Consider the following 17,468-nt stretch of genomic DNA (forward strand, 5'->3'; position numbering starts at 1 on the left):
TCTCTCCATGTGTGTGTGCGCGCGCGCACACACACACTCAAAAATATGTACAGTGGTACCTCAGGTTACATACGCTTCAGGTTACAGACTCCACTAATCCAGAAATAATGGTTCAGGTTAAGAACTTTTCTTCAGGGTGAGAACAGAAATCGTGCTCCCGCGGCGCGGCAGTAGCAGGAGGCCCCATTAGCTAAAGTGGTGCTTCAGGTTAAGAACAGTTTCAGGTTAAGAACGTACCTCCGGAACGAATTAAGTACTTAGCCCGAGGTACCACTGTATTAGGGGGAAAAGGTTTTAGAAAAGAATTAGATCCTTGAATTTATAAAATGCAGCTGGATATGCTCATCATTCTCACAACATGTGTTTATACACGGGAAAGACCTGTGAGATCATTCCAGGGTGATTAAATCACTCTGTGGGAAGGAACCCAACACAGCTGTGGGCATACAGAAATCAAGAGGAGAGTCATGAAAACTTTTAGCATCGTGAAGTGTGGGCTGACTCAGTCCATACCACAGTGAGTAAAAGGTGTGGTTTGTTAAGTTTAGGTGCAACCACTGTTGCAGCCAATACAACTTTATTTTAAGAGCTCGTGTAGAACTGTGGTTCTGACAGTCTGAAGCCACCTTGAGTCAGACTCTACTGAGCTACAGAAAGGCTAATTTTAACATTTAGAGGAAAACAGAATCGGTATTTTGGTTCGTTTCTCAAGTCTGACCACTGGTGTTCAATATGAGAAGGAAATTGCCATTTTGGTTAACTCGGTAGTAATCTCAAGCAAATACCCCCCCCCCCAAATATGGGTGAAATAGTGTGGTCTGTTCTTGATATTGCATGGTGGATTTTGAACATGAAAGTTGGGTGGGGTGGTAGGAATGGAGATTTGTGTGGAGCTCTTAGATCCAACGGAAGGCTGTTCTTCAAGTTCATTATGAATTATGAATTCATGGCAGCCTTATGGAAGGCCAAATGAGGCATGTCAGGAGCAGTTGCTGATGAAACCAGACAGGTCTTTGGGCCTGCCCTCAGACAGTGTTTGGGATTGTGTGGGCTCCACAGCCCTCTCGAGGTGCAAAAGGAGTGTCTAATATCAGCATTAAAAAAAAAAAGAAAGGTAAAGGACCCCTGACAGTTAAGTCCAGTTGCAAACAACTCTGGGGTTGTGGCGCTCATCTCGCTTTACTGGCCGAGGGAGCCGGCGTTTGTCTGCAGACAGTTTTTCTGGGTCATGTGGCCAGCATGACTGAGCTGCTTCTGGTGAAACCAAAGCAGTGTATGGAAACGCCATTTATCTTCCCACCAGAGGGGTACCTATTTATCTACAGTGCTACCTTGGGTTACATACGCTTCAGGTTACATTCACTTCAGGTTACAGACTCCACTAACCCAGAAATAGTGCCTTGGGTTAAGAACTTTGCTTCAGGATGAGAACAGAAATCGCACAGCGGTGGCAGCAAGAGGCCTCATTAGCTAATGTGGTGCTTCAGGTTAAGAACAGTTTCAGGTTAAGAACGGACCTCCAGAATGAAGTAAGTTCTTAACCCGAGGTACCACTGTACTTGCACTTTGACGTGCTTTCGAACTGCTAGGTTGGCAGGAGCTGGGACCGAGCAACGGGAGCTCACCCTGTCGCAGGGATTTGAACCGCCAACCTTCCAATCAGCAAGTCCTAGACTCAGTGGTTTAGACCACAGTGCCACCCGCACCCCCTAATATCAGCATTAGCGGGCAGAAATTCTAGGAGCTTGCTCCGGCCTGGGCAGAGTACAGTCACTTTAACCTCCATGCTATCAACAGAGTGCAAAGAGTCTCAACTGGAGAGAAATCTAGATTTGGACACAGCCATCCATCGTCCAACCTGGCTCTGACACTGCCTTTGCCCCAGCAGTCCTCTGTTTTTACACCCAGATGGAGAGATTCAGCCTTGTGTAGGGGCTGTCAGAGCTCCCGGTGATGGAGGAGCGCATGCAAAAGCAGCTTTTGCTTTCTAACCCCTTCCCCTCCCCTCCCCTTGGTCTCTTCCCTCCACCCTCCTTTCTGAGGAATAACGTGATAATTGCCATGTGTGACAATTTACTTGAGGAGGAGGAAGCAGCAACCCCAGTTAGGCAGGTTCATCGCTGGGAGGGGGGCCAGGGAAGTCGCTAGTGCATCAGGCCTTGAATTGCTGGCAATTGAGACTGCTTTTCCCATGCAGGTGTATGCGGCCGCCTCCAAACTGTTTTCACCATCTGTCGTGATGGTTCTCCTCCCACCCCTCACTCCCCATTTTCTCACTTTCTCAACAAGTATCTTATCAGGAGAAAAGCCAGAGATAACGCCAGTTAAAGGTTTGGTTGGTTGCATGTCATTCTTTGTTCTGCCGAGCCAGAAGCAGCCTGTGCTGGAGATGATCCCAAGGACTGGTTTGCAAAGGTTACCTAGGAAGAGCGATTTTGTGGTCGTAAGCCGTAGGGCAGTTGTAGCAGCTGTGGTTTGGATGGGTGCTCCAGTAAACTGGAGAGCCTTTCTTTTTTTTAAGAATAATTTTTTATTAACCGACCAATCACATCAAATCAAACCAAATTACATAAATTCCAAATTACACAGCCGAATTTTAAATTTTTGTTGGGGGTACCCATATTTCAAGTTCCGAAGGGATCCAGTCAACTTCTTGCTTCTTACTGCTGTTTTAATGTCCACAAATCTAACCTTATGATGTTCACAGTACTATCCAGTCCTTATTATTTTTCCACATCTCTTGTTGTTATTTTCATATATTTTTCCTTTCTCTTTGTGACCTCTGATAGTCTCCGCAAGCTGGTTAGAACAGTTTGTAATCCTGCGTGGATATTATTTTTTTAATCCAGTAGCCATATCCAGACGCTTTCCATATAACATGACTTCCATACATCAAAACAGTCTTAGTGTCATTAAACTTCACCAATCTGCCTCCTTTCTCAAAACCTCTGAGGAGATTCACTAGGAATGCAGTCTGAAAACAAATCCGTTCTTCCTCCCGGCTATAAATCCTTTGGCAAGATGGCGACTCTGAATTAATTGCTGCGCCATTCCCAAAAGCTCTTATTGCTTCTCGGTCTCCATAAAGCATACTTTTGGTTAAAGTTTATCTCCACACAGACCTTAATCATCCTGCTTGGGTCAGTTCAACCGACGGTTCTAATGAGGAGGGGTTCTTGTAAATCACATAGAAGGAAAGTAAAAAAGGTCCCCCCCCCATTCAGCCCCGTTGTCAACATACCCCGCCTTTGGTGTATCTTCACCGTAAAATATTCCTGTTTCTCCAGCCCGTCGTCTTCTTTCGCAGAGGTCACTTAAATTAGCAGACTTCACTCCCCTTCTTCGCTTGAAATATGTGCATTTGCTTCTTTTGTAATTAATTATTCCAAATTGCTGCAACTAGTGCGCGATCAGAGACAGCGTCCAGGAGAGCCGAGGTCCACACGGGGGCATTCTGCCTAGGGCCTTCACCCCTTCTTTCGAATTAGGGGGTGATTTATGGGCACAGCAGGCAAGGACAGTGTTCCCCATTTCCTTGGGGCAACAAGGGAGGCTGCCTACTCCCATAACAGCCTCTTAATTACCCCGTGTGGGTCGGAGAGATGGTATTGTCGGCCATCTTCCAATGCGCCCCCTAGTGGCCCCCAAACTGGAGAGCCTTTCACCCATCTGCTTGCTTGCACATCAACCTTCAGCACCATGGAGAGAGAAAAGAAAATAGCAGCACAACAGCAAGTTTCTTCTTCCTCTTTGGCTCTCCAAATCTTTACACTGCCAGAGGGTAAGGAACCAGGAGAATGTGGATGGCAACAAGGGCAGGGCCACACTTTCTGACTCGCCTCTTAGTACCACTTTCTGCTATCACCAGCTGGAGGCTTCTGCCTGAAGGTTCTTTGTAGGCTTCTTGGGTGCTGCAGGAAAGCAAGGCCTCTCAAGTGAGGCGCATTACAGAGTTGAACCAAGACCAGCCCCTGCTTCTGGCCAGCCCACATATAGGATGGCCAGAGAATAGAATCGTCCCCTGCTTCATCCACATTTGTCCCTCCTCCAAGTTTTCATGCCAGGGCTTTCTTTCCACTCGGTTGTATTTAAGGACAACCGTGCTATTTCTGGGTAACTGTTTTGCTGTGAAGGGATGGGAAGAGGAGAGGTCTATATTTGGTTTGCCTCACAATAGTAAAAATAAATAAATGCCAGCAATATACAAGGAACTGGAGCTGTTGGAAGGTGGTGAACGCAGATCTGGGACCATAAACAAAGGCACAACCCAAGGGTCCAAAACTACTTAAAGATTTTTTTATTTTTTAAAAAAACCTTTGCTCTGCTAGTCTTTAGGGGATGGCTTGTTTTAAAAGGCTCAAATTTCACTCCTGCACTGGGCCATTTTGAAGCACCGTACTGATGAATCAGTCAAAGACGAGGGCTTAATTAGCATTAAGGAAAACAAAAGAAGAAGCTTCGTTCACTTTAGGAAGATTGATGCTGCGTCCCCAGACAGTCACGTTCTGCTGCATCACCGTGCTGTCCGACGTCATGGGCAGACTCCCTGCCAAGCGGACAAATGGGGTCTGGGAAAGAGCATGAAAGTAGAGAGAGGGCAAGGCCTTATTAAAAGGCAATAAATAACCATATTACAGTCTTGAGCAATCTTTCCAGAAGCCTTTTAAGCTGTCAGTCTCTTGTGCATTGACTTGTCCTTTCCTGGGCATCTGAACTCCTCTAGATTTCAGCTAGGATGGGATAATGCAATTTTCCTGGGCATAAATAGCCAGGCACAATTAGCAATGACGGCATTATGCTGCATGTGACCTTGCAAAAAATAATAAAAATGCAGGTGGGGGGGGAGGGGAGAACGAGCATGGCAGTCCATGCCCAGAAAATCAAAAGCATCTCACGTTGTGATCTCACACTCTTATCTCCTTATGTTAACCAATGCTCTTGATGACTTCAGATGTGGAAACTGGGATAACCACCCTTGGCATTCTCGTTTTAATTGCCAAGGTGTGAACTATGGGAAAGGCATTTTGTAAAAATGACTTCCACATTAGCTCCTTAGTTCTTGCTTATCGGCATGTAATAACCACATTTGTTACACCAAGGCTGAGTGCCCTGTAACTCTTTGCTTAAACGTTTGTTTTGTGTTTTCTTTTCAGACCAATGATGCCTTAGGAGCCACCTGGAACTGGCTGTACTTTATCCCCCTCATCATTATTGGCTCTTTCTTTGTTCTCAACCTCGTCCTTGGAGTGCTTTCTGGGTAAGACAAGACCTTCTTCCTCTTTGATGGGTAAAGATTGCAAACAGGAATTCTTTGACGTTTCCTTACTCAATAGGAAATGCTTGTCTCAACCCTTGCTCTCTGCCTGCCGGTTAATTCCTGAACCTGGTTGTTTATCATAACATAAGTGAGAAAGCTTGTAAATGATGTGATAATAACTTTGCAGAAAAACAAAGTGTCTTGTGGCAATTTAATGAGTAACACTGCTACAGTCCTAACCCTGCTTGTTTGGAAGTGAGCACCCTTGAGTTCACTCGAGTTTCTGAGTACATGGCATTTGCACTGTGACATATTTATTATGGAATAAACTTTCATGGATTAGATAGAGTCCACTTGCATCTGACAAATTGGGCTGGGGTCAGCAAAAGCATATGTTTCAATACATCTTTTATAAGGTGCTGCAGGACGTTTCTTCTTGTTGTTAATAGGTTGTCTGAATTGTCTGGGTGTCAGGTACTGATCTTGGAAGTACTGTAACTGAGGTTCTTCAGTTGCAGAGGCCCAGAATCCATGGGAAGCAATACAATTACCCTACCTTTCCTGTTCCATTGTGGAACGTCTTGGTTCTTGCTGTCAGGATTCACGATCTCCCTCTCACACCAAGAGAAAGCAGGCTGGCAGTTTTATAACGTTCAGATTTGTTGGTATGAACACAATAGCTCAGTCCAAGCACAAAGCTCAATCTTCCGCACTCGATGGGTCAGTTGAGCCCTCTGGGGGGTGGGTTCTTTTCCAACAGGAAATCCGCCATTGGCTGCTCCTCCTTTTGTGGGCTTGACGCCAAGCCTGAACTCTGCCCAACCTCCTAGTACAGGGGGACTCTGGACTAGATAGTCTAGTTTGCCCCTCCTCCCCTGAAAGCGAGTCTGAAAGCTGAGGCCCATCTGCCTGCCTCACGCTGTCCTGGGAATTTACAACTTGCATTCCAGGACTAGAGAGGCTCGCTTCGCTCTCTGCATGTGAAGAAATCAAACCTTCATGTCCTTCTGCCTGCCACCCCCCTTGGTCCTCAGAGCCCTCGCTGTCACTCTGGGAAGGAACGTTCCTGACACTTGACTGGATTCCATCCCTTGATCTGAACTTCTTTGATCAGGTTCTGAATGTGCTTCCTATCTTCCAGAGCAGGAACATCATCTAGTGATACTGCAGCTGTGTCAACACTTTTCTTTGAAAGGATGCAAACTCATGGACACCTGACATGTCAAGAGGGAGTTGGGACAACTTCTCCTAGTGCTGTCTAAATTCTGTACCACATTGCCATGACAGTCAGCAGCTGTATAGAAATACACTCTCATCCATGGGAAACGGACTGCCCTCAGAGGGTGCAATCCCGGAATCTGGGGATGGGAAAAAGTGTGGCTTGCTGTATCTCTTTGGGTCATTCACCATATGGGTCTTCTGCCCCCCTGTTGTCCACTCTTGCAGCTCTGCCTCTTCTCCACCCATCCCTGGTGTGCTGATTCTACCCTTCATCTGAGAGTAATCCGCTGATATGATGCTATATAATTCACAGCAGCATTGTGATTGAGGGTGGCCATGATTTGCATGTGAAGGCCTCCATAACCACCCCCAAAATAAAGATACAATAGGCACAGAATTTAGTTTAAGGTTTTTGGCATTCATTTTGGCCACAGCTTTATTGATTACAGCATGTGAGTGGTTGCTTAGGCATTGGTTCCAGACTACCTGAACCTGCACGGTGGCAGGAACAGGACTGACACTGGGCACCACCGTATGTCAGTAAGGGAAAGCATCCTGGGGGAGCGAGAAGCTGGGTTCGATCTCACAACTCACCCCAGATGCTCCCAGGGGCTCTGGTGTGGCCCTAGCCCCTTGACAGGGTTCGGACCAAAGCAAGGTGAGTCCCTGAATTCCTTTAATGGAATTCCATAGCAGCAGCAATGGAGGGGCAGGCACAGCCAACCACGTCCCCTCCCCACAACATTGAACCAAATACCTAACCGCCAACCTTACAAAGTTGTGACGATTTGCTACATGGTAGGCAAAAACCACCAAATGGCAACAGCCAATCAGCCAAATGGCAAAATTCTTACCGGGCCCCTGCTCCAAAAAAGATGACCCCTAGATAGGCATAGCAAGGCCAAAAAACAGCCCTAAATATAGGGTGGGAGGGTGGATGATCCGATGCATGTCGCAAGAAAGAGAAAGCTTCCAGCAAAGTGCAACATCTTAAATAGCCCCTTGGTAGCCAATAGATGACCCAACAGGCCAAATTTCTGCCCCAGCAACTGAGTGGCAACCAATGGGTTGTTGTGGCTATCCAAACAGTCCCACCCCACAACAGGGAGGCAGTTTAGGTGATCTCACCGCAACACGTGAGAGCCAGTGTGGTGTAGTGGTTAAGAGCGGTAGACTTGTAATCTGGGGAACCGGGTTCACGTCTCCGCTCCACCACATGCAGCTGCTGGGTGACCTTGCACTAGTCACACTTCTCTGAAGTCTCTCAGCCCCACTCACCTCACAGAGTGTTTGTTGTGGGGGAGGAAGGGAAAGGAGAATGTTAGCTGCTTTGAGACTCCTTCGGGTAGTGATAAAGCGGGATATCAAATCCAAACTCTTCTTCTTCTTCATGTGCCCTCCATGATGAAGGACACGATTTGACTACAATTGGGGGTTTGTGGACTTAATTAAGCTGCCCTTGCACCTTGGCTATGATTCAAGCATTACCGCCCTCCAAAGCCCAGTGCCAACCATCTGTTCCACAGGTGAATATTTGGAGAGCCTTGTAGACGGCCTATGGAACTAATCTAACACTGGCATTAGAAGAATAAAACAGATTAACTCAGACCCCGAATCCTGAAACTACACAGGATGATCTTTCCATAGAACAAAGCAGCAGTTCTTCCTAAACTCCCTTATTTTCAAATCATGTTGGGATGTTGAGTACTGAGGGGACAGTTGCCCCTACATCCCTGCCTTGACGGGTGAGAGAAGGAAGGCCTCAGCCGACACTAAGATCCTATTCTAACATTCCTTCGTGGGAAGTACCCCCGCCCCCAATCTTGGCATTTCATGTTCCTCAAAGGGGAAACCATTCCACATTTTGAAAACTGCTGGTGTAAGGCTCTGGCTTCGTTTGTGAAAGAAATCAGAGCAGCCGCTGAGGGGAGAGTTTAGGTAACGGCTGTGGGGGTGAATGATTGCGTGGGCATGACCTGAGTGAATGAGATTAGGATAATGCTGCTTCTGTTTGCATATAGATGGCAGCACTGTAACCTTTATATATTTTTTTCCACCCCAGGAAATGGGAGTTTAATGCAAACCATCAGTCCGGGGCTGAAAACATGCGGAGCTTCAGGTCTCCATGGCAACCAGCCATGTGGCCACGCAAGCATGTTCTGAAATGCTGTCAGAAGCTCAGAGCGTGCGGAAGAGTAAGATGAGAGAACAACAAGCCCAAGGAAATCTGACTCTCTCTCTCTTCTTGCTCTCCCCCCCCCCCCTCTTTCTCTACTTCCTCAAGACGTACGAAGGTACACTGGATTGATAACTGCCAGTATTGCACCCTGGCCTCAAATTAGCTGTGTTTCCAGATTTCATAATTTAACTTTCTAGAGAGTCATGATTCACGTAAGTGAATTTATGGATAAAATCTTCAGGATATGGCTGTTCACCTAGATTTTAAAAATATTTGTGAGCCAAAAGGTAAATTACTAATAATTTAAAAAATAATAGGTTGCATTTGGCATACTGCTAAGGTGAACGTTCCATCAGCACAAGGATTTCTTCTTGCACAACAGAATGGTCTCCCCCTCTCATCTACCCAGGTTTCCCTGACCCTCCAGAGAAGATAGGGGCATTTGCATGTGGTAGGGAAACAGAGGGGGATCCCATTGTGCTCATTCTAATCTTTGCATTGGTGCCTTTATATCGTTGAATAGCACCCTAGGAGTTTAAGGGCCAGTTCCAAATGGATTTCCCCCATTAGTGTTAGGGGGAAGAAGCCCTTTGAGTGGGATAGAAAATTAGTAGTTTTGATAATGAGAAAACATAGTACGTGTACAGTTGATTTTCACCTTGTAGCCACTCCTTAACTCATTGAACTGATTCCATTTAATACCAACCTGCTGCCAAGCCAGCTCTAATATAGTTGTTGCTATCCATCTGTCTCAGGAGACAATGAAAGAGTGTGCCATCTGGGTGAAGTCAAACCGTTGGGAGAGACATGTTTTATTGCAACTGGGGCAGATGAAGGTGTCTGGTTTTGCTGCAACAAGTGCACGGTGGCATTTCTTACCTCTGTGGTAATTTCTCCTCTGTTCAGTGTTGTGGATACACAACCTGATTGTCTTCTCTCCTGGCACTGTGGTTGTCTGTAAGGGATTCCCACATGGTGGGGTTCACGTTGCCAGCCTTCATGTTACGTTTGCAGACATCTTTATCATGCATAGCTGCTCTGCCAACAGACCTGGTGCCTGAAGCCAGCTCTATGTCTTTGGGGATCCTGCCATCTTCCCTTCTGTGTACATGACCAAGCCATTTAATACCACCCTGCTGTCAAGCCAGCCCTAATATAATGCATTTCTGACTCCAGACTAGAGATTAGAATGCTTAATTTGTACCAGGGTTGTGTCACAGAATCTGTTTATATTGCTAGGGCTGAGCCTTGAAATATATTGTGCTGGGCCCGGGGGTAACCCGTGAAACGCGGTCCAGGACGGTCCAGAATCTGAAGGTTCTGCTGGGAGTCAGTCCGACAGGGCCAAGGCAGGACACAAGGCAGGAAATCAGGAAAGGACAGGTACAAGATCTCAGGCAGGATCTGGCATACAGCAATGTTGCTCCCATAACCTGGGGCGGGGTCCGACAGTCTTTTATCTTTGTCGGGGTAGCAGCCGGCCCTGAACCAGAGGAGTCTCAGTCTGCACCGGATCCTTTGCCTCAGGCATCATCTGAACCAAGTCTGGGGCTTGATCCCGAAGAGTCCCAGTCTGCACAGGTTCCCCTGCAACAAGCACCAGCTGGGCCGAGTCAGGGGCCTGAGCCTGCCCTGGCTCCAGATGCAGGGATTACCCTGTTGACTTCAGCTGGGCCATCACTTACAGATGCTCCACTACCAGTTGGGTCAGGGGAGGCTGAGGTGGCCCCTGGGTCTAGTAACCCACCAACGTCTCCCGAGCTGCAGAGACTAAGGTCTGAGAGAAGGAGAGACCTGAGTACTCGCAGGAGGAGTGCTCACCTTCAGGCGAAACAGGGAGGTGAGTCGTCGGGGGATCAGGACCGGCCATTACCCCGACAAAGATAAAAGGCTGTCGGACCCCGCCCCAGGTTGCGGGAGCAACATTGCTGCATGCCAGATCCTGCCTGAGATCCTGTACCTGTCCTTTCCTGGTTTCCTGCCTCGTGTCCTGCCTTGGCCCTGTCGGACTGACTCCCAGCGGAACCTTCGGATTCTGGACCGGTTCTGGACCACGTTTCATGGGTTATCCCCAGGCCCAGCACACATGTACGAGAGATACAGCTCTCTCCTACTGCCATCTTGTCTCTAGACAGATAAAAAAAAACCCCACACAGTACTAGGGATGGAAGTCTGGAAGAGTAGCTTCTGCCCCCCTCCTTTCTCACAGACAGAAAGTAAAACAAACATGATCTGGTATCCTTGCAATGGGAGGGATGAAAATACTAGCAACCTGCAGGTTTGAGATGCTGCATCTTATTCCTTCCCATCATGGTAATGACTGTGACGCCCAATCATTTAAACTCCGTTTGTCCTTTGAGGCAAGCGTTTACTTTGTCCAAACCAACTACATGTCTTGCCACCAAACATTAATGAAATGCTGTGACGAACTTTATGGGTGACTTTGAGAGTAAACACAAATAAGTGGCTACATCTGGAGCCAAAGAACAGTAGGTATGGCTGGATTGTTCCTTCGGTAAGCATCCAATGTCTGCTTAGGTCACGCAGAGGTATTCATACTTCTAGGTTATTAATGTCTGGGGATCAGTCAGCACAACATCAAGGTCTCAGCTTGGTGCATCTAGTGTGAAAAATGATTTATTTCAGAGAGAAAAGAAAGAGAACTCTCTAAATTCACCTCGAATAATGGGGTATTAACCAGTCTCCTGACAAACTCTGTAATTATGCTCTGCCTAATGAGTTTCCCCTGGATATTCTATTCTTCGTGGCTTCCTGTTTTTTAAAATTGCCGTGGCTGATTTCTAGATCCTGCTGCAGAGCTGGGGAACTTATTTATCTCCTTTTTATACCTTCTCCTTCCTGCAAAGATCTCTGGTTAAAGTATCTGATGGGGCTATCTCATTTTATGCTCCAAACATTGCCTGGGAGGGAGCTGAGGGAGCGAGAAGAAGATGGAAAAGCTGGAAACAGAAGGGAGAGGAGATGAAGGTCTGGAAGCACTGGCCATTACGGCAGCAGCATCCAAGTGACCCGGTCTGTGCAACATATTAAGCCAAAGCATGGTTTAGCAAGACCATGCAAAGAGGACTTCACAGCTGCTTTGTTCCTCCTTGATCCTTTCTACTACCATGCTGTGCTGAGAGAAGCCAAGGTTTGACTTAACGTGTTATCTGAACAGGGACTCGTGCTTAAGCTCTCTCTTTGCTTACTGCGAGCAATGGGCAAGAACTAGCCATGGTGCTGTGGGATCTAGTCCAGGGAACTTCTGCCTGCCAGCCTTGAATATAGTTATGTACAGAAGTTCTCACCCTGGGCCAGCAGGGGGATACTGTAGATAGTTTTCACTCAGGTCCACATATGCAAATAAGGAATTGAAAGTGATGTTCAGTGATTGGATAGTTTCAGAAAGTTGTTACTGTTGCTTTGTAGTTGAGCACTATATAAGCAGGTTGGCTGAACCCTTCAGTTCAGTTCAGTTCTGGCCTGTGAATAAACAAGAGCTGTTTGAAGAAATGCTGTGTCGTCTGATATGTTCATCCACAACTTAACAGATTTAGTAGCATCTTCATCTTGATCACTGCTGGACTTCAGGGTCAGGGCAGGATGGTTGAGAAAACTTCCCTTTCTGCTTTTCAGAGATCATCTAAATAGTGGGTGGAGCAATTTACCTTCCCATTGCAGTGCTGGGTTGGACAGAGAGCTTTTTCTCCATATAGCTTGGTATTGCAATTGAGAAGAAAACCCTGTTCCCATGCCTCTGCTGATTGGAAGAGGTTAGCGTAGTCAGGTTGGGGGGCTGTGTGTGTGCATGCCCAGGCTTTTGTCTAGGTGCAAGAGCTGTGTCTGTGAGCACCTTCTTTACTTAGGCCACAGCCAGATCTGGCACACAGCCCTTGAAGAGCTGGTAGACGAGAGCAAATGCAACCCTTGGGCCAAGGAAGTTTAGCTACTTTTATCACAGAGGGGCAGAAGAATGAACATTTGTGCAGCTGACAATTATGGTTCTATTGCACCATATTAGTGTCCTGAAAAACTCTCTTCTCTGCATCGTCTGAGTCAGCCTAGGGCTGTGCTACTCTTCAGCTCTCAAGTTCCTGTCTTGGATTTTGTTTTGAGCACAGCTTGTCTGGTGGTGTGTGTGAGCAGAGAGTGGGGAAAATTGCCAGGCTGGTTTGTGATCCTTCCAGTTGGCCAGCTTTTTTCTGTAAGAAAGTTTTGAAATTTGGCAGACTTCTTTCTGTCAGTTTTTGGGGACGGAGTCGTTTTTGTACGTTTTCAATTTGTATGTTTTAAACTTGTTTGGTGGTATTTTAGCATTTCATAAGCTGTCCTGGAAATTGCTTTGGTGGCCATAATATAGTCCCCTTCTGTACATACATGCATGAGTACAAACATATATAAATACACACCTGTTGTTAACACATGCCCTTGATCACAAATGTACCTTTACTCACAAGCAACAGACAGAGGTGTGATTTTCAGAAACTTGAGCTTAGAGTTGTGATTCATCATATGGGTGTTTTCTTGCACAGCAACTACGGGGTGGGGTTGGGGTTGGGAAGTAGGAATAGCAAGATAACACAGACTTTGACTGCAGGTACGAAACAGGTTCCAGCTTTATTACAAAATAGAGGGAAGGTTAGTGGATACATGCATCTATTTTTGTGAACACTTCACAAAGCCCGCCCTGCATAAACGAACAACATAGAGTGGCTATTTCTCTGAAGAGATACAAATGTAGGTGGATAACAATGATAGGCTGTAATGGAAGCCTAAGTACAAGAGGGCATCTTGAAAAATAAATGGCACAGATTTTGGCCACTGGAGGATAGAATGAAATAGCAAAATCAGTGATTGAATGAGTGACAGAGACAGAGATATGGAAGGGTTAAAGTGTTCAGAATTTGACTTTCTTAAAGAAGGGGTAGGAGTAGTTTGTTAGGTATTCACAGTGACAGTGCCGGATTCAGGGCACTGAGCCGAGGGGACTAATAATAATAATAATAATAATAATAATAATAATACAGTGGTACCTCGGGTTACATATGCTTCAGGTTACAGACGCTTCAGGTTACAGACTCCTCTAACCCAGAAATAGTACCTCGGGTTAAGAACTTTGCTTCAGGATGAGAACAGAAATCGTGCAGTGGCGGCGCGGTGGCAGAGGGAGGCCCCATTAGCTAAAATGGTGCTTCAGGTTAAGAACAGTTTCAGCTTAAGAACAGACCTCCAGAATGAATTAAGTTCTTAATCCGAGGTACCACTGTAATAATAATAATAATAATAATAATAATAATAATAACAATAACAATAATAATACAGGTACCTACTGAGAAGATCCATAAAAAAGCAACTGTGCCAAAAGGAATTATTGTGGAAATAAGAAATATTTGAAGTTGGGAACCATATTTGGTCCTTGCTCAGGGGCCATATTACCAAAGACAGTCCCTGACAATGACTTGAGAGTTTAAGTGATATACCAAGGTTCTTTGTGGATAGGTACAAATTCTTGTGTGGTCAGGCACTCTTGGACTTCAAGGTAGAAAGATGCCTCTGGCTTATCTAGAAACATCCTTGAAAAATGGTATGATGGGAGACCAAAGGTAAATAAGCAAGCCTTTAGACGTTTCCTTGAACCCCACAAGGGGCAATTCCCAAGCAAGCCACCTGGTTCTCCTTTAACTCCCCCAATATGATAAAAGATGGGGAAATGGCTTAAAGCTGAGAGGGGGAACCGCAACCCAGAGGCTCAGTGTGGTCCTCCAGGCCTCTCCATCTGGGCCTTCAACCTTGGGACTCCGCCCAGATCCCACGACCTCTACCTTATTTGGCCTCTGGCCACACCCATCTTTTGCTCTGGTCCCGCCCACCACTGGCAATTGCCCAGTAGGGAATGTGACTCTTGGGCAGAAAAAGGTTCCCCAGCCCTGGCTGAAGGGGAGAATAAAGACCTTTGTGCATGTTTTTGGTTCCTAACTGAGACCAAAGAAAAGAATAAACAAATAGGGTTCTGACTGTAGCTGGAGCAATATGTTGTTGGATGAATCCAGAAACCATTGAGCAATGTGGTCAAATTCTTAAACACATTGGCCTCAAATTCTTGAGTGCTGGACTAGATCATTCAGCTGGGCTCTTCTATGTTCTTATGCCTCTTAAGGTTATGCTTGCTGTGCTGTGTATGGATGTGCATTATTTAATCCCCCCCAAAAATGTTGTTTTATTTATATGCAGACATGCACAGATTTAATTGATTGATCAATAAATTAAAAGCATGCAATTTGTGTGGCGAGTTCCCCCCCCCCCCCAAGTGGAAATAAAGACACATGACATAATTTTTAAGGTTAATGGGATAAATATGGCCACAACTTTATTGGTTACAAGTGATGAGCGGTATTGGCTTAGGCATTGGTCCTAACCAACTATATCTGGCTTCAGCCTGTCCGCTTGAAGTCCGGGAAGGGTTAACCACCAGTAGGGGGAGTCCAGCTGATGCACATCAACTAGGAACTCCCCCGGGGTCACCAATTGGGGGCGTGCCTTAGGCCCTCACCTCCATAGGCTTTGGACAGGGCCACGCCCCCCAGAATCCTTTATCGGACTACCCTTCAATATACGGGGCAGGTGATGGCGCTTCCTCCCCTCTTCCATCTACAAAACAATACCAATATCAATGCCTAACCACCAATACCAAGAAAGTTGTGACAATTTGCTATGAGGTAGGCGAAAACCAAGTGGCTGGTGCCAATTTGCCAAGTGGAAAAATTCCTACCAGGCCCCTCAACAGCGACCAACTGAGGTCCATAGCAAGGTCAAAGAACGAAAACCTTATAGGGCGGGAGGGTGGGAAACAGGAACAGCTGGTAGGCGGGAAAAGAGGGAGATCCCTGGCCGCACCTGCGTTAAATAGGGCAGGCCAAGCCCCCTGAGCCAGCCAATTGGCTGGCCAGGGGGGTGACGTGGCCGGGGATTCCCCCAGTCGTGCGGGGGCTAGGGGCGTGAAGCCTGCAACACCACCTCCTTTGCAGGGCAGAAGTGGCTTCACCAAGTAAAGTATTTCAAACTGAACAATAGCCCCACAGATTTTACTTGGTAGCCTTCCACATACTAATATGCAATGCTATGTAAGATCATCCCTGCACATCTCAGGTTTTGATAAGTCATATTCTTTGGTTGACTTCTCTAGTAGTGTTGGTGTGCTGCGTATCACTTCACTCGGCTGAACAATTTGTCGCTTTGCACTAATAGCTTCTAGATCTGTGTTCCTTCTTTGTGTCTCTTTTCATAAAGATAATGCCCTGGGGAATGTTTGCCAACTTGGAGGAGACAATGGCACACCAGTCCAAATGCCTGTGATTTAGTATCAGTTGGGCGATAGGAGTTCTGACATTCTGCGTGGCCAGAGCTGTGCTGCAAATTATAAGATGTGGATTGTCAGGTGGAATCTGGAAAGTCGGGCAGGATTCATAGAACCTCAGACCCTCTTTATTTTAAGTTTCCTAGCTCACAGAGCCTGCATTTCGTGTGTTTAGAGCACATTAAAAGCACATGGCTTCCCCAAAAGATCTGGGAACTGTAGCTAGCTTGTTAAAGGTGCTGTGAATTATAGCTGTGTGACGGATAAACCACTTTCCCCAGGATTTTGACTGTGACCTGCTAAAAATCTTCTGAAGGGTATTTAGACATGGCAGTACATAGATTGGATGTCTTCTTTACATAACTGTTAGCTCTCATTTTTTTTCTAGGGATTTCTGCAGTTGTTGCAAAACAGTAATATAAATAACAACAACAACAACAACAACAATTTATTTATACCCTGCCCTCCGCGGCCAGAGGCGGCTAACACCAATAAAATTACAATAAAACAATGGGGGGGGGGAGACAAACAAACAAAAAACCAGTTTATTAAAATACGAGTTAAAATGCAATTTAAAATGCAGCCTCATTTTAATAGTAGCCCATAAATCAAAACCATAAGGGGAGGGAAACATAAGGGTCAGACTGAGTCCAAACCAAAGGCCAGGCGGAACAGCTCTGTCTTGCAGGCCCTACGGAAAGATGTCAAGTCCTGCAGGGCCCTAGTCTCTTGTGACGGAGCGTTCCACCAAGTCGGGGCCAGTACTGAAAAGGCCCTGGCCCTAGTTGAGACCAGTCTAACCATCTTGCGGCTTGGGACCTCCAAAGTGTTGTTATTTGTGGACCTTAAGGTCCTCCGTGGGGCATACCAGGAGAGGCGGTCCTGTAGGTACGAGGGTCCTAGTTGTAGTTACTTTTTAAAATCTCAAAATAACGCAAAACACTGTTATCAATGTAGGACACCACATTCACCCTTTTTGTGAAGCAAAGGGTATTCATGCTTTTGCCATGCATAGCTTGTGTATGGACCCGTTTAATTTAATGATTGCTTAATGTATATAGTCACTTGAGTTGAGCAGAGAGACAGGTGGTCCTGAAATGAAATGTTGTCTGAAAAAGTAGAAGAGGCATTGCACCCCTCTGCTTGCCTCAGCAGTGCTCTTGCTTCTGCCGAAAACAACTAAGGTTGGAGTTTTCTGCTACTGCATGTAAAGTTAGCCAACTTTCCTCAGCATCCAAACCTGGTCAAAGTTGAAAGCTTCATGATGCCGATTTTGGTGTCTGATTGTTGGGTTGTTCTGATGCTCTCAATCTCAATATGCTCAGTGGCTTGCTGCCAAGAAATAAGTATTGATTGCCAAGTCCTTCCCTTCCCTGGATAAAATGAACAGGAGCAATGAAAGAGAAGCGTCTGGCTTTCTGGAGCAATATATCAAAGTTGAGAAGAGCCACACGCAC

General features: G+C 46.2%; 1 protein-coding gene across 1 annotated transcript in view; it reads left to right on the plus strand.

The window, feature by feature from the left end:
- The window catches only part of CACNA1E (calcium voltage-gated channel subunit alpha1 E), a 434,559-nt gene that overhangs the window by 261,577 nt on the left and 155,514 nt on the right, over window positions 1–17,468 (plus strand). Inside the window, exon 9 of the mRNA XM_081010251.1 lies at window positions 5,154–5,257. Coding sequence (XP_080866377.1) covers window positions 5,154–5,257 — 104 coding nt within the window. The remainder of the gene's footprint in view (window positions 1–5,153; window positions 5,258–17,468) is intronic.

This window comes from Podarcis pityusensis (assembly GCF_964106645.2).
Source record: "Podarcis pityusensis genome assembly, chromosome: 6".
Classification (NCBI taxonomy): domain Eukaryota; kingdom Metazoa; phylum Chordata; class Lepidosauria; order Squamata; family Lacertidae; genus Podarcis; species Podarcis pityusensis.